At 39.8% G+C, this 18,467-nt stretch overlaps 1 protein-coding gene across 1 annotated transcript in view; it reads left to right on the plus strand.

Moving 5' to 3' along the window:
• Positions 1-524: 524 nt before the first annotated feature.
• Positions 525-18,467, plus strand: part of LOC133564733 (sodium channel subunit beta-4-like) — a 56,096-nt gene continuing 38,153 nt past the window's right edge. Inside the window, exons 1-2 of the mRNA XM_061919213.1 lie at positions 525-586; positions 685-1,191. Of these exons, the coding sequence (XP_061775197.1) occupies positions 1,131-1,191 (61 nt within the window). The 5' untranslated portion in view covers positions 525-586; positions 685-1,130. The remainder of the gene's footprint in view (positions 587-684; positions 1,192-18,467) is intronic.

Raw genomic sequence — 18,467 nt, forward strand, 5'->3', positions numbered from 1 at the left:
GAGTTGGGTCGAAGATAATACCCAGATTCTTTACCGTGTCACCTTGTTTTATTATTTGGTTGTCAAATGTTAAAGTTGTATTATTAAATAGAGGTCGGTGTCTAGCAGGACCGATAATCAGCATATCCCTTTTTTTGGCGTTAAGTTGCAAAAAATTAGCGGACACCCATTGTTTAATTTCATTAAGACACGCTTCCAACTGACTACAATCCGGCGTGTTGGTCAGCTTTAGGGCTTTCCCAACTCATATGGAAACGGGGTGTGTAGAAATGATTGGAAACTCAAGACAGCCATGACATTATGTTCTTTTCCAAGTGTATGTAAACTCCTGACTGTATCTTCGTGTCTTTGCCTGAAAAGTTTGACCCTGGCACGGATTCATTTCCATTTCCGTGACATCCGCGGGGAAATTGCCGTAATGCGCGTAGGACCTCAGAGGGGGCGGGGGGTCCGTAACAAAATAGTGACAAAAAGCGAGACGTGACGTCCATTTTGCCGCGGGAGCGAGGCGAGATGGCGGCGACGCGAGGCAGAGCGTGAAGCTAAAAAAAAAAAAAGCACTCATCCTGTCTCCAACTCTCGTAAAGTATGGCTGACTCAGCCAAATTGTCCCGGAGTGTGTGTGTGTGTGTGTGTGTTTATGACGCACTAGTGATCACCTCCAAACCCCCCCTCCCCTTCCAGCTTTCTCTCTCTCCCTCTGCAGCAGTCGTCATTTCTCCCTCAACCGGCCGTGGAGACGCTGGTTCGCCGCTTCTTCGCTGTAACCCGCATCCGTCTTTTCGCCCATGCTCCATCCAGCCGTCCTCCGGCCGATACATCTTCCCCCGACCCCCCCACCTGCGGGGTTTGTCGGCCAGCTGATAGCTCTCCTCAAGAGCGGCGAGGCTGCGTCTGACACCAAATAGCACGTCGCCACACCGCTACGGTTTTTTTTTAGGACTGGAAGAGCGGGGGGGGGGGGACACGAGACAGCCTGGGCAGAACTCCTTGTGATTCCTTTTCCTGGGACGGGAGGGGGATAGGAGGGAGGGACTGGAGTCTAGGACCACTTTGGGTACGGACACATTTTTTTGTTTGTTTTTTTGCCTGTGACAAGGGTTAGACCAGGACAACGTTCAGGTGGTGCCATGGCGTCGTTGGGGAAGACCGTCTGGAGTGCGGCAAAGCTGCTAGTTGCACTGCTGCTGGGTGAGTGACACTTTTTCTTTGACGATTTAAAGGTCTACTGAAATGAGATTTTCTCATTTAAACGGGGATAGCAGGTCCATTCTATGTGTCGTACTTGATCATTTCGGGATATTGCCATATTTTTGCTGAAAGGATTTAGCAGAGAACATCGACGATAAAGTTCGCAACTTTTGGTGCTGATAAAAAAAAGCATTGTGACGTCACAGGTTGTAGGGCTCCTCACATCTGAACATTGTTTACAATCATGGCCACCAGCAGCTAGAGAGATTCAGACCGAGAAAGCGACAATTTCCTTATTAATTTGAGCGAGGATGAAAGATTTGTGGATGAGGAAATTTAGAGTGACGGACTAGAAGCGATTCAGATGTTTTTAGACACATTTACTAGGATAATTCTGGGAAATCCCTTATCTTTCTATTGTGTTGCTAGTGTTTTAGTGAGATTAAATAGTACCTGATAGTCAGAGGGGTGTGTTGACGCCAGTCTCGGAGGGGAAGTCACGAAGAAGCTGCAGCAGGACAGAAGCTCCGGGAATTTCAAAACAAGGAAACACCGTGTGTTTGTGTGGCTAAAGGCTAAAAGCTTCCCACCTCCATCTTTTCTACTTTGACTTCTCCATTATTAATTGAACATTTAGACGGGGATAGCAGGTCCATTCTATGTGTCATACTTGATCATTTCGGGATATTGGCATATTTTTGCTGAAAGGATTTAGCAGAGAACATCGACGATAAAGTTCGCAACTTTTGGTGCTGATAAAAAAAAGCCTTGTGACGTCACAGGTTGTAGGGCTCCTCACATCTGAACATTGTTTACAATCATGGCCACCACCAGCGAGAGCGATTCAGACCGAGAAAGCGACAATTTCCTTATTAATTTGAGCGAGGATGAAAGATTCGTGGATGAGGAAATTTAGAGTGACCGACTAGAAGCGATTCAGATGTTTTTAGACACATTTACTAGGATAATTCTGGGAAATCCCTTATCTTTCTATTGTGTTGCTAGTGTTTTAGTGAGATTAAATAGTACCTGATAGTCAGAGGGGTGTGTTGACGCCAGTCTCGGAGGGAAGTCACGAAGAAGCTGCAGCAGGACAGAAGGTCCGGGAATTTCAAAACAAGGAAACACTGTGTGTTTGTGTGGCTAAAGGCTAAAAGCTTCCCACCTCCATCTTTTCTACTTTGACTTCTCCATTATTAATTGAACATTTAAACGGGGATAGCAGGTCCATTCTATGTGTCATACTTGATCATTTCGGGATATTGCCATATTTTTGCTGAAAGGATTTAGTAGAGAACATCGACGATAAAGTTTGCAACTTTTGGTGCTGATACAAAAAGCCTTGCCTTTACCGGAAGTAGCAGACGATGTGCGCGTGACGTCACGGGTTGTGGAGCTCCTCACATCTGAACATTGTTTACAATCATGGCCACCAGCAGCTAGAGCAATTCAGACCGAGAAAGCGACAATTTCCTTATTAATTTGAGCGAGGATGAAAGATTCGTGGATGAGGAAATTTAGAGTGACGGACTAGAAGCGATTCAGATGTTTTTAGACACATTTACTAGGATAATTCTGGGAAATCCCTTATCTTTCTATTGTGTTGCTAGTGTTTTAGTGAGATAAAATAGTACCTGATAGTCGGAGGGGTGTGTTGACGCCAGTCTCGGAGGGAAGTCACGAAGAAGCTGCAGCAGGACAGAAGCTCCGGGAATTTCAAAACAAGGAAACACCGTGTGTTTGTGTGGCTAAAGGCTAAAAGCTTCCCACCTCCATCTTTTCTACTTTGACTTCTCCATTATTAATTGAACATTTAAACGGGGATAGCAGGTCCATTCTATGTGTCATACTTGATCATTTCAGGATATTGCCATATTTTTGCTGAAAGGATTTAGCAGAGAACATCGACGATAAAGTTCGTAACTTTTGGTGCTGATAAAAAAAAGCCTTGTGACGTCACAGGTTGTAGGGCTCCTCACATCTGAACATTGTTTACAATCATGGCCACCACCAGCGAGAGCGATTCAGACCGAGAAAGCGACAATTTCCTTATTAATTTGAGCGAGGATGAAAGATTCGTGGATGAGGAAATTTAGAGTGACGGACTAGAAGCGATTCAGATGTTTTTAGACACATTTACTAGGATAATTCTGGGAAATCCCTTATCTTTCTATTGTGTTGCTAGTGTTTTAGTGAGATTAAATAGTACCTGATAGTCAGAGGGGTGTGTTGACGCCAGTCTCGGAGGGAAGTCACGAAGAAGCTGCAGCAGGACAGAAGCTCTGCTTAACTCCAGTAAGAGGCGACTTATTTCCACAATTTTCTCACCGAAAACTGCTGGTCGACATGTAGTCGGGATCCATGTTTGCTTGACCGCTCTGATCCATAGTAAAGCTTCACCTCCGGGAATTTCAAAACAAGGAAACACCGTGTGTTTGTGTGGCTAAAGGCTAAAAGCTTCCCACCTCCATCTTTTCTACTTTGACTTCACCATTATTAATTGAACATTTAAACGGGGATAGCAGGTCCATTCTATGTGTCATACTTGATCATTTCGGGATATTGCCATATTTTTGCTGAAAGGATTTAGCGGAGAACATCGACGATAAAGTTCGCAACTTTTCGTGCTGATAAAAAAAAGCATTGTGACGTCACAGGTTGTAGGGCTCCTCACATCTGAACATTGTTTACAATCATGGCCACCAGCCGCTAGAGCAATTCAGGCCGAGAAAGCGACAATTTCCTTATTAATTTGAGCGAGGATGAAAGATTCGGGGATGAGGAAATTCAGAGTGACGGACTAGAAGCGATTCAGATGTTTTTAGACACATTTACTAGGATAATTCTGGGAAATCCCTTATCTTTCTATTGTGTTGCTAGTGTTTTAGTGAGATTAAATAGTACCTGATAGTCAGAGGGGTGTGTTGACGCCAGTCTCGGAGGGAAGTCACGAAGAAGCTGCAGCAGGACAGAAGGTCCGGGAATTTCAAAACAAGGAAACACTGTGTGTTTGTGTGGCTAAAGGCTAAAAGCTTCCCACCTCCATCTTTTCTACTTTGACTTCTCCATTATTAATTGAACATTTAAACGGGGATAGCAGGTCCATTCTATGTGTCATACTTGATCATTTCGGGATATTGCCATATTTTTGCTGAAAGGATTTAGTAGAGAACATCGACGATAAAGTTTGCAACTTTTGGTGCTGATACAAAAAGCCTTGCCTTTACCGGAAGTAGCAGACGATGTGCGCGTGACGTCACGGGTTGTGGAGCTCCTCACATCTGAACATTGTTTACAATCATGGCCACCAGCAGCTAGAGCAATTCAGACCGAGAAAGCGACAATTTCCTTATTAATTTGAGCGAGGATGAAAGATTCGTGGATGAGGAAATTTAGAGTGACGGACTAGAAGCGATTCAGATGTTTTTAGACACATTTACTAGGATAATTCTGGGAAATCCCTTATCTTTCTATTGTGTTGCTAGTGTTTTAGTGAGATAAAATAGTACCTGATAGTCGGAGGGGTGTGTTGACGCCAGTCTCGGAGGGAAGTCACGAAGAAGCTGCAGCAGGACAGAAGCTCCGGGAATTTCAAAACAAGGAAACACCGTGTGTTTGTGTGGCTAAAGGCTAAAAGCTTCCCACCTCCATCTTTTCTACTTTGACTTCTCCATTATTAATTGAACATTTAAACGGGGATAGCAGGTCCATTCTATGTGTCATACTTGATCATTTCAGGATATTGCCATATTTTTGCTGAAAGGATTTAGCAGAGAACATCGACGATAAAGTTCGCAACTTTTGGTGCTGATAAAAAAAAGCCTTGTGACGTCACAGGTTGTAGGGCTCCTCACATCTGAACATTGTTTACAATCATGGCCACCACCAGCGAGAGCGATTCAGACCGAGAAAGCGACAATTTCCTTATTAATTTGAGCGAGGATGAAAGATTCGTGGATGAGGAAATTTAGAGTGACGGACTAGAAGCGATTCAGATGTTTTTAGACACATTTACTAGGATAATTCTGGGAAATCCCTTATCTTTCTATTGTGTTGCTAGTGTTTTAGTGAGATTAAATAGTACCTGATAGTCAGAGGGGTGTGTTGACGCCAGTCTCGGAGGGAAGTCACGAAGAAGCTGCAGCAGGACAGAAGCTCTGCTTAACTCCAGTAAGAGGCGACTTATTTCCACAATTTTCTCACCGAAAACTGCTGGTCGACATGTAGTCGGGATCCATGTTTGCTTGACCGCTCTGATCCATAGTAAAGCTTCACCTCCGGGAATTTCAAAACAAGGAAACACCGTGTGTTTGTGTGGCTAAAGGCTAAAAGCTTCCCACCTCCATCTTTTCTACTTTGACTTCACCATTATTAATTGAACATTTAAACGGGGATAGCAGGTCCATTCTATGTGTCATACTTGATCATTTCGGGATATTGCCATATTTTTGCTGAAAGGATTTAGCGGAGAACATCGACGATAAAGTTCGCAACTTTTCGTGCTGATAAAAAAAAGCATTGTGACGTCACAGGTTGTAGGGCTCCTCACATCTGAACATTGTTTACAATCATGGCCACCAGCCGCTAGAGCAATTCAGGCCGAGAAAGCGACAATTTCCTTATTAATTTGAGCGAGGATGAAAGATTCGGGGATGAGGAAATTCAGAGTGACGGACTAGAAGCGATTCAGATGTTTTTAGACACATTTACTAGGATAATTCTGGGAAATCCCTTATCTTTCTATTGTGTTGCTAGTGTTTTAGTGAGATTAAATAGTACCTGATAGTCGGAGGGGTGTGTTGACGCCAGTCTCGGAGGGAAGTCACGAAGAAGCTGCAGCAGGACAGAAGCTCCGGGAATTTCAAAACAAGGAAACACTGTGTGTTTGTGTGGCTAAAGGCTAAAAGCTTCCCACCTCCATCTTTTCTACTTTGACTTCTCCATTATTAATTGAACATTTAAACGGGGATAGCAGGTCCAGTCTATGTGTCATACTTGATCATTTCAGGATATTGCCATATTTTTGCTGAAAGGATTTAGCAGAGAATATTGACGATAAAGTTCGCAACTTTTGGTGCTGATAAAAAAAGCCTTGTGATGTCACAGGTTGTAGGGCTCCTCACATCTGAACATTGTTTACAATCATGGCCACCAGCAGCGAGAGCGATTCAGACCAAGAAAGCGACAATTTCCTTATTAATTTGAGCGAGGATGAAAGATTCGGGGATGAGGAAATTTAGAGTGACGGACTAGAAGCGATTCAGATGTTTTTAGACACATTTACTAGGATAATTCTGGGAAATCCCTTATATTTCTATTGTGTTGCTAGTGTTTTAGTGAGATTAAATAGCACCTGATAGTCAGAGGGGTGTGTTGACGCCAGTCTCGGAGGGAAGTTACGAAGAAGCTGCAGCAGGACAGAAGCTCCGCTGATCTCCGGTAAGAGGCGACTTATTTCCACAATTTTCTCACCAAAAACTGCCGGTCGACATGTAGTCGGGATCCATGTTCGCTTGACCGCTTTGATCCATAGTAAAGCTTCACTTCCGGGAATTTCAAAACAAGGAATCACCGTGTGTTTGTGTGGCTAAAAGCTAAAAGCTTCCCACCTCCATCTTTTCTACTTTGACGTCTCCATTATTAATTGAACATTTAAACGGGGATAGCAGGTCCATTCTATGTGTCATACTTGATCATTTCGGGATATTGCCATATTTTTGCTGAAAGGATTTAGCAGAGAACATCGACGATAAAGTTTGCAACTTTTGGTGCTGATACAAAAAGCCTTGCCTTTACCGGAAGTAGCAGACGATGTGCGCGTGACGTCCCGGGTTGTGGGGCTCCTCACATCTGAACATTGTTTACAATCATGGCCACCAGCAGCTAGAGAGATTTGGACCGAGAAAGCGACAATTTCCCCATTAATTTGAGCGAGGATGAAAGATTCGTGGATGAGGAAATTTAGAGTGACGGACTAGAAGCGATTCAGATGTTTTTAGACACATTTACTAGGATAATTCTGGGAAATCCCTTATATTTCTATTGTGTTGCTAGTGTTTTAGTGAGATTAAATAGTACCTGATAGTCAGAGGGGTGTGTTGACGCCAGTCTCGGAGGGAAGTTACGAAGAAGCTACAGCAGGACAGAAGCTCCGCTTATCTCCGGTAAGAGGCGACTTATCTCCACAATTTTCTCACCGAAAACTGCCGGTTGACATGTAGTGAAGTGAAGTGTGAATTATATTTATATAGCGCTTTTCTCAAGTGACTCAAAGCGCTTTACATAGTGACACCCAATATCTAATTTACATTTAAACCAGTGTGGGTGGCACTGGGAGCAGGTGGGTAAAGTGGCTTGCCCAAGGACACAACGGCAATAACTAGGATGGCACAGGCGGGAATCGAACCTGCAACCCTCAAGTTGCTGACACGGCCACTCTACCAACCGAGCTATGCCGCCCCATGTAGTCGGGATCCATGTTGGCTTGACCGCTCTGATCCATGGTAAAGTGATTCGGACCGAGAAAGCGACAATTTCCCCATTAATTTGAGCGAGGATGAAAGATTTGTGGATGAGGAAAGTTAGAGTGAAGCACAAAAAAAAAAAAGGCGACGGGTCTGTCACGCCAAATTTCTTCCCCTCTACTAAAACCTTCCCCCCCGAAGATATTTATTGTGACAGCCCCTCTAATGCCTGAAGGACCCCAATGAGGGTGTGACAATACCAAGTTATATGACTCTTAGGGGTTATAGCCGCAAAATAGCTTGAAAGGTTAACATGCTGGAATGCTAATATTTTTTCCTCAACGTTATTTTTCACCAATGACAATCAAAGCCAATTATAACGCTTTTAAAACAGGCTGCTGTGTGGGCTGCTTTAAGGTCCTTCCACCCTCATTGGGGCCCTTCAGGCATTAGAGGGGCTGTCACGCCAAATTTCCTCCAGGAGGAAGGTTTTTGTAGGGGGGAAGAAATTTGGCGTGACAGCTCTAGGCGACGACAGTGTGAGCAATTCAGATGTAATTAGACACATTTACTAGGATAATTCTGGAAAATCCCTTATCTGCTTATTGTGTTAATAGTGTTTTAGTGAGATTATAAAGTCATACCTGAAAGTCGGAGGGCTGCGGTGAACGCCGGTGTCTCTGAGAGAAGCCAATGGAGGAGCCAAGATCACAGCTGCCTTTTTGACAGCTACAGGAGGAGGTCCCCTAATCCACTGAAGTCTCCGGTAAGAGCCGACTTAATATCACAATTTTTCAAATCCAGACTCGGGAACTTTCTGTGTGGAGTTTGCATGTTCTCCCCATGAATGCGTGGGTTCCCTCCAGGTACTCCGGCTTCCTCCCACTTCCAAAGACATGCACCTGGGGATAGGTTGATTGGCAACACTAAATTGGCCCTAGTGTGTGAATGTGAGTGTGAATGTTGTCTGTCTATCTGTGTTGGCCCTGCGATGAGGTGGCGACTTGTCCAGGGTGTACCCCGCCTTCCACCCGATTGTAGCTGAGATAGGCGCCAGCGCCCCCCGCGACCCCAAAAGGGAATAAGCGGTAGAAAATGGATGGATGGATGGATATATGTGATTAATGTTGTAAATACAAATCTTTATACATCTAGAAAGGGTGGTCCTAAAAAGGCGGGCATTTTTAAACTTGACTGTGTGTCGCTTTTAAAAGTGCTCCCCCTCTGGTCAACATATGTAATAACAAGTGCGTGTAAGAAATTAAAATGCGCCCCCTTTGGCCGAAATTTATAAAATATATATGTGTATAGAGACATACTGTAATAACTTGAAGTAATAAATGAAGACTAAAAAACAATAATAATACAAATAAAATCCCCCCAAAAATAAATGAACTAAAGTCATTTTAGTCTTTTTCTCACAATGCGTTGACTTTTTGCTTATAAAATTGGGAACAATTTCTCATATTCTTTCTGTTTCTGTAATAATGCAATATTTTCCCATAAAATTATTACTTTGTGTACAATTATCACTTTTTAATGCAAAATGGTGACATTTGTCATATAAAATTCTGTCTTTTATCACAATGTTGCCAATTTTTTTTGTTGTTCTTGTAAAATTGTGAAATGTTTTGAGTAAAATTATGACTTTTTGTCAAGTAAAATTCTGATTATTATTACAATGTTGCCAATATTTTAAAGTTTTCTCATAAAGTTGTGACTTTTGTCGTTCAAAATTACGACTCCTTTCATAAAATTGCCAAAAATGTTAAGCTTTTCTTGTAAAATTGCGACTGTTAGAGTAAGATTCCAACTTTTACCATAATATTGCACAAATGTTCAGTTTTTCTTGTAAAATTCTGACTTGCAGAGTAAAATTACGACTTTTATTATAATACTGCCAAAATTGTAAGTTTTTCATGTGAAATTGTGAAATTTTTTGAGTAAAATGATGACTTTTGTCATCAGTTTGCCAAGTAAAATTCTGATTATCGTTATAGTATTGCCAACATTTTAAAGTTTTCTTATAAAATTGTGACTTTTGTTGAGAAAAATTACGACTCTTTTCATAAAATTGCCAAAATGTTAAGCTTTTCTTGTAAAATTCGAATTTCCATCACAATATTGCACAAATGTTCAGTTTTTCTTGTAAAATTTTAACTTGCATTAATTAAAATTACAACTTTCATTAGAAAATGTATGGATGGATTTTAATACTGCCAAAATTATAAGCTTTTGTTGTGAAATTGTGACCTTTTTCTTGTGAAATTCCAACTAATTTTTCACAACAAGCTTTTTATCCATTTGCATAGTAATTATATGTGATTAATGTTGTAAATACAAATCTTTATACATCTAGAAAGGGTGGTCCTAAAAAGGCGGGCATTTTTAAACTTGACTGTGTGTCGCTTTTAAAAGTGCTCCCCCTCTGGTCAACATATGTAATAACAAGTGCGTGTAAGAAATTAAAATGCGCCCCCTTTGGCCGAAATTTATAAAATATATATGTGTATAGAGACATACTGTAATAACTGGAAGTACTAAATGAAGACTAAAAAACAATAATAATACAAATAAAATCCCCCCAAAAATAAATGAACTAAAGTCATTTTAGTCTTTTTCTCACAATGCGTTGACTTTTTGCTTATAAAATTGGGAACAATTTCTCATATTCTTTCTGTTTCTGTAATAATGCAATATTTTCCCGTAAAATTATAACTTTGTGTATAATTATCACTTTTTAATGCAAAATGGTGACATTTGTCATATAAAATTCTGACTTTTATCACAATGCTGCCAATTTTTTTGTTGTTCTTGTAAAATTGTGAAATGTTTTGAGTAAAATTATGACTTTTTGTCGAGTAAAATTCCGATTATTATTACAATATTGCCAACATTTTAAAGTTTTCTCATAAAGTTGTGACTTTTGTCGTTCAAAATTACGACTCTTTTCATAAAATTGTCAAAATGTTAAGCTTTTCTTGTAAAATTGCGACTGTTAGAGTAAGATTCCAACTTTTACCATAATATTGCACAAATGTTCAGTTTTTTTGTAAAATTCTGACTTGCAGAGTAAAATTACGACTTTTATTATAATACTGCCAAAATTGTACGTTTTTCATGTGAAATTGTGACTTTTTTTGTGTAAAATGATGACTTTTGTCATCAGTTTGCCAAGTAAAATTCTGATTATCGTTATAGTATTGCCAACATTTTAAAGTTTTCTTATAAAATTGTGACTTTTGTTGAGAAAAATTACGACTCTTTTCATAAAATTGCCAAAATGTTAAGCTTTTCTTGTAAAATTCGAATTTCCATCATAATATTGCACAAATATTCAGTTTTTCTTGTAAAATTTTAACTTGCGTTAATTAAAATTACAACTCTTATTTTAATACTGCCAAAATTGTAAGTTTTTGTTGTGAAATTGTGACCTTTTTCTTGTGAAATTCCAACTATTTTTTCACAACAAGCTTTTTATCCATTTGCATAGTAATTATATGTGATTAATGTTGTAAATACAAATCTTTATACATCTAGAAAGGGTGGTCCTAAAAAGGCGGGCATTTTTAAACTTGACTGTGTGTCGCTTTTAAAAGTGCTCCCCCTCTGGTCAACATATGTAATAACAAGTGCGTGTAAGAAATTAAAATGCGTCCCCTTTGGCCAAAATGTATGAAATATATATGTGTATAGAGACATACTGTAATAACTTGAAGTAACAAATGAAGACTAAAAAACAATAATAATACAAATAAAATCCCCCCAAAAATAAATGAACTAAAGTCATTTTAGTCTTTTTCTCACAATGCGTTGACTTTTTGCTTATAAAATTGGGAACAATTTCTCATATTCTTTCTGTTTCTGTAATAATGCAATATTTTTCCCGTAAAATTATTACGTTGTGTATAATTATCACTTTTTAATGCAAAATGGTGACATTTGTCACATAAAATTCTGACTTTTATCACAATGTTGCCAATTTTTTTGTTGTTCTTGTAAAATTGTGAAATGTTTTGAGTGAAATTATGACTTTTTGTCGAGTAAAATTCTGATTATTATTACAGTATTGCCAACATTTTAAAGTTTTCTCATAAAGTTGTGACTTTTGTCGTTCAAAATTACGACTCTTTTCATAAAATTGTCAAAATGTTAAGCTTTTCTTGTAAAATTGCGACTGTTAGAGTAGGATTCCAACTTTTACCATAATATTGCACAAATGTTCAGTTTTTCTTGTAAAATTCTGACTTGCATTGAGTAAAATTACGACTTTTATTATAATACTGCCAAAATTCAAAATTTTTCATGTGAAATTGTGACATTTTTTGAGTAAAATGATGACTTTTGTCATCAGTTTGCCAAGTAAAATTCTGATTATCGTTATAGTATTGCCAACATTTTAAAGTTTTCTTATAAAATTGTGACTTTTGTTGAGAAAAATTACGACTCTTTTCATAAAATTGCCAAAATGTTAAGCTTTTCTTGTAAAATTCGAATTTCCATCATAATATTGCACAAATGTTCAGTTTTTCTTGTAAAATTTTAACTTGCGTTGATTAAAATTACAACTCTCATTTTAATACTGCCAAAATTACAAGTTTTGTTGTGAAATTGTGACCTTTTTCTTGTGAAATTCCAACTCAAGTTTTCTATATTTGCATAGAGTATATATATATATATATATATATATATATATATATATATATATATATATATATATATATATATATAAAATTAATGTTGTATATACAAATCTTTATATATCTAGAATGGCTGGTCCTAAAGAGGTAAAAGTGTGTGTGTGTGTGTGTGTGTGTGTGTGTGTGTGTGTGTGTGTGTGTGTGTGTGTGTGTGTGTGTGTGTGTGTGTGTGTGTGTGTGTGTGTGTGTGTGTGTGTGTGTGTGTGCGACTCACAAAGTTACCCAAATGTGCTCGGCTCCAAGATCCAGATGTGTCTGAGTAAATGGCCGCACTTTATTTCTGCAGAATTTAAATTCCCTCAGGGTGATTCTTCTTAGTTGGACAAATTGTATAATCAGTGATGCATGATGGGCATAATATTTTAAGAGTCCAGTCCATAGTGAATCCAACATAATATGAGAGTCCAGTCCATAGTGGATCTAACATAATAGTGTGAGAGTCCAGTCCATAGTGGATCTAACATAATATGAGAGTCCAGTCCATAGTGGATCTAACATAATAGTGTGAGAGTCCAGTCCATAGTGGATTTAACATAATATGAGAGTCCAGTCCATAGTGGATCTAACATAATAGTGTGAGAGTCCAGTCCATAGTGAATCTAACATAATAGTGACAGTCCAGTCCATAGTGGATCCAACATAATAGTGAGAGTCCAGTCCATAGTGGATCGAACATAATAGTGTGAGAGTCCAGTCCATAGTGGATCTAACAAAATAGTGTGAGAGTCTAGTCCATAGTGGATTTAACATAATAGTGGGAGTCCAGTCCATAGTGAATCTAACATAATAGTGTGAGAGTCCAGTCCATAGTGGATCTAACATAATATGAGAGTCCAGTCCATAGTGGATTTAACATAATATGAGAGTCCAGTCCATAGTGGATCTAACATAATAGTGACAGTCCAGTCCATAGTGGATCCAACATAATAGTGAGAGTCCAGTCCATAGTGGCTCTCACATAATGTGAGAGTCCAGTCCATAGTGGATCTAACATAATAGTGTGAGAGTCCAGTCCATAGTGGATCTAACAAAATAGTGTGAGAGTCTAGTCCATAGTGGATTTAACATAATAGTGGGAGTCCAGTCCATAGTGAATCTAACATAATAGTGTGAGTCCAGTCCATAGTGGATCTCACATAATGTGAGAGTCCAGTCCATAGTGGATCTAACATAATAGTGAGAGTCCAGTCCATAGTGGATCTAACATAATAGCGTGAGAGTCCAGTCCATAGTGGATCTAACATAATAGTGTGAGAGTCCAGTCCATAGTGGATCTAACATAATAGTGTGAGAGTCCAGTCCATAGTGGATCCAACATAATAGTGTGATAGTCCAGTCCATAGTGGATCTAACATAATAGTGTGATAGTCCAGTCCATAGTGGATCTAACATAATAGTGTAATAGTCCAGTCCATAGCGGGGCCAGCAGGAGACCATCCCGAGCAGAGACAGGTCAGCAGCACAGAGATGTCCCCAACTGATGCACAGACGAATAGTCCACCCTGGGTCCCGACTTTGAACAACAGCTAGCGCTTCGAGGTCGGTAAGCACAACCAAAATGACTCCGCACATGAGGCTATCAGGCGATTTTTGAGAGAATGATAGGATTTCAACTCTGCCTTATAGTCCGGAAAACACAGTAATCCTTTTTTTTTCTTCACATATTCAATTTTTCTTGTTGATGACTGACCTTTTTATTCCTTATTGACCGGACATGCGGCGTCCATTTGGAGGTCAATCTGTCAAGGTGACGCAATAACTCGGAGTACAACTGGCAGGAAGTTGGGCTGGGTGTCACACTGTGCACTTTGCGTAACGTATGCATGACCCCCCCCCCCCCACCCCCCCCCCCGTCCCCCCCACGCCGCCCCCCGACCCCGCCTTGTCCGCCGGCGTTGATGGAGTTACTAAACTGCTGCAGTAATTCTCCGCCCTGCTGTCATTTAGCTACCTTGGAGATGACATTTCACTCCCCTCATCTCTCCTCCTTCCTGAGTGCTATCCATTCTGTCTCCTCTTAGTCTTCACCTCCATGACCATTTTACCTTGTCCTTTCCCACTCTCTCTCTCCCTCTCTCTCTCTCTCTCTCTCTCTCTCTCGGTAATGGTGTCCTCGGTCTGATCTCTGCGGGTTCACTCAAAAATACATTAAAGCTTCCATGTGTGGTCTACTTATAGGAAGTACATTATCTTGGCTGCCAAGGACACTCGCACATAACAACCAGCTGCGTTTTCCTCCCATTAGGTCGGCCGTTATCGATGTGGATGCTTTCCTTTTTGCGATAAAGATGTCCGAGCACGCAGCCAAAGAATCATCGCGATTCAGCGCGTGCTCGCACACTCAGTGTAAGCGTGCAAAATTACAACTAAAGTAAGGGGCGGAGGATAATTGCACTGAACTGATTAGATTAGATAGTACTTTATTTATTCCGTCAGGAGAGTTCCTTCAGGAAAATTACAATTTTCAGCACAATCCCATTCAAGATCAGACAAACATTAAAGGGAGACAGAACAGGATCGCTGACGGGTCTGCCGGCTTCCAGCGCCCCTTACAAAAAAAGATGAGATACAGGTAAACAAGGGGGGGAGAAAAAAATAAAATTAAAAAAAATAATAATAATAATAAAATGATGTGGTCCTGTTTCCTGATTCTAGTCAGGACTCGAGCAGTAGCGTTCTGACATTAGAGAATACCGTATTATCGGACTAAAAGGCGCACTTATGTTATTAATGTTGTGAATACAAATCTTAACATACCTAATAAGGGCGGTCTTAAAGAGGTCGGCATTTTTCTCAGGTCTCAAGAAGAAAGTGTGTGTGTGTACGTGTGTGTGTGTGTGTGTTTGTGTGATAAAAATTATAAGTTTTTCTTGTGAAATTGTAACCTTTTCTTATGAAATTCCAAATCATTCGTTCCCGTATTTCTACCCTTCTTGAGACATCAACAAGGAAAAGTAGCTTCCATATGAGGAGGTGTGAACAATCAATCAATGTTTATTTATATAGCCCTAAATCACAAATGTCTCAAAGGGCTGCACAACACAAACCACTACGACATCCTCGGAAGAACCCACATAAGGGCAAGGAAAACTCACACCCAGTGGGACGCCAGTGACAATGATGACCATGAGAAACCTTGGAGAGGACCTCAGATGTGGGCAACCCCCCCCCCCTAGGGGACCGAAAGCAATGGATGTCGAGCGGGTCTAACATGATACTGTGAAAGTTCAATCCATAGTGGCTCCAACACAGCCGCGGGAGTTCAGTTCAAAGCGGATCCAAGACTGCAGCGAGAGTCCCGTCCACAGGAAACCATCCCAAGCGGAGGCGGATCAGCAGCGTAGAGATGTCCCGAACCGATACACAGGCGAGCGGTCCATCCTGAGTCCCGACGAGCGGTCCATCCTGGGTCTCGACTCTGGACAGCCAGTACTTCATCCATGGTCATCGGACCGGACCCCCTCCACAAGGGAGGGGGGGACGGAGGAGAAAAAAGAAAAGAAGCGGCAGATCAACTGGTCTAAAAAGGAGGTCTATTTAAAGTCTAGAGTATACAAATGAGTTTTAAGGTGAGACTTAAATGCTTCTAAGTTAGGACATAAATCATGGTCCCAATACGGAAAACCATTGCATCTAGTAGAGAATGTATCATTTGTGGTGAAATCTATTAAAACTAGGGCAGTCCCAAAAAGGAGGGGTTTTTCAAATTGACTGTGTGTCGCTTTTAAAAGTGCTCCTCCTCTGGTCAACATATGAAATAACAAGTGTGTGTAAGAAATTGAAATGTGCTACCTTTGGCAAAAATTAATTTGAAAAATGAAATAAGTATGTATTCGAGACATACTTTAATAAAGTGAAGTAAATAATGAAGCTTAAAAACAAATTGCAAACAAAAATCATAATTTTTTTTTTTTTTTTACAAAAAGCAGCATTTTTCTCACATCGTGTCGACATTTTTCTTATAAAATTGGGAACAATTTCTCAAAATCTTTCTGTTTCTGTAATATTGCACTATTGTCTCGTAAAATACTTTTTAATACATTTGTCATATAAAATTCAGACTTTCATCAAAGTATTGCCAATTTTTGTGTTGTTCTTGTAAAATAGTGACATTTTTTGAGTAAAATGACGACTTTTGTCATCAGTTTGCCAAGTAAAATTCTGATTGCCAACATACAACCAGCTGTGTTTTCCTCCCATTAGGTCCGCCGTTATCGATGTGGATGCTTTCCTTTTTGCGATAAAAAAGTCTGAGCACGCAGCTAAAGTATCATCGCGAGGGGCGGAGGATAATTGTACTGAACTGATGTGGTCCTGTTTCCTGATTGTAGTCAGGACTCGAGCAGTAGCGTTCTGACATTAGAGTACCGTATTGTCGGACTAAAAGGCGCACTTATGTTATTAAAGTTGTAAATACAAATATTTACATATCTAATAAGGGCGGTCCTAAAGAGGTAGGCATTTTTCTCAGGTCTCAAGAAGAAAGTGTGTGTGTGTGTGTGTGTGTGTGTGTGTGTGTGTGTGTGTGTGTGTGTGTGTGTGTGTGTGTGTGTGTGTGTGTGTGTGTGTGTGTGTGTGTGTGTGGGTGATGAAAAAATTATACGTTTTTCTTGTGAAATTGTGACCTTTTCTTATGAAATATATATATATATATATATATATATAATTGACGGTAATAATACCAAGTAGTATATTATCAGGTCTATACCATAATGGTTATATATATTTTACATCAAAACAATATTTGTGTTATTTTTTAATTGTTGTTTTTGTTATTCTTTACGAATTGAGGAAACAGGTCTCTGGCTATTACCAAAAAATTTTAATCAGAGCCAATACTGTAGTAGGAAATAATTCACATCTTTAATTGATACTGTCATCCCGCCATCCTGTGTTTTTTGTCTGATCATAACTGTGATAAAAAATGTATTAATTTAATTGTATTAAAAAAAATGTAGGTATTAGTATTGGTTTGACCGATACCGCCCTGTAACTGCTTGGTATTGGATCCATACCCAAATTTGTAATAATTTACTAATGTCAAGTATTTAAACAACAGAATAATAAGTGTTCATTACATTTTAACAGAAATGTGGATAAAACCATGTTGCAAAAGAATTTAACCAAATATTAACAGTCAATTAACAAGTACAATAACAATCATTTTAAGAAAATACATACTGCATACTTCAGCAACTATATTTGTAACCCATTTTGAAATATTTTTACTTTGATTCACATGCCAAATGATACAAATCAGTCAGCCCACACAAGAAATAGAAAAATATATAAATATTTTTAAACATATATATATATATAATAATAATAATTATTAAATCAACATAAAAAACACAATATATACATTATATATCAATATAGATCAATACAGTCTGCAGGGATACAGTCCGTAAGCATACATTATTGTATTTCTTTATGAAAAATTAAATAAAAACTTGTCCGTGGGACAAAATTTCAAGCATTGACCGGTCCGCAGCTACAAAAAGGTTGGGGACCACTGCTATATTGCTATATATATATATATACGGCTTATGATTCCCAAAGCCCAAAAAAAGTCTGCGGGCTATAGAGCGTTTTCCGTTCGGGCTCCAGTACTCTGGAATGCCCTCCCGGTAACAGTTCGAGATGCCACCTCAGTAGAAGCATTTAAGTCTCACCTTAAAACTCATTTGTATACTCTAGCCTTTAAATAGACTCCCTTTTTAGACCAGTTGATCTGCCGTTTCTTTTCTTTTTCTTCTATGTCCCACTCTCCCTTGTGGAGGGGGTCCGGTCCGATCCGGTGGCCATGTACTGCTTGCCTGTGTATCGGCTGGGGACATCTCTGCGCTGCTGATCCGCCTCCGCTTGGGATGGTTTCCTGCTGGCTCCGCTGTGAACGGGACTCTCGCTGCTGTGTTGGATCCCCTTTGGACTGGACTCTCGCGACTGTGTTGGATCCATTATGGATTGAACTTTCACAGTATCATGTGAGACCCGCTCGACATCCATTGCTTTCCTCCTCTCCAAGGTTCTCATAGTCATCATTGTCACCAACGTCCCACTGGGTGTGAGTTTTCCTTGCCCTTATGTGGGCCTACCGAGGATGTCGTAG

Source organism: Nerophis ophidion, linkage group LG13 (genome assembly GCF_033978795.1).
Source record: "Nerophis ophidion isolate RoL-2023_Sa linkage group LG13, RoL_Noph_v1.0, whole genome shotgun sequence".
Classification (NCBI taxonomy): Eukaryota; Metazoa; Chordata; class Actinopteri; order Syngnathiformes; family Syngnathidae; genus Nerophis; species Nerophis ophidion.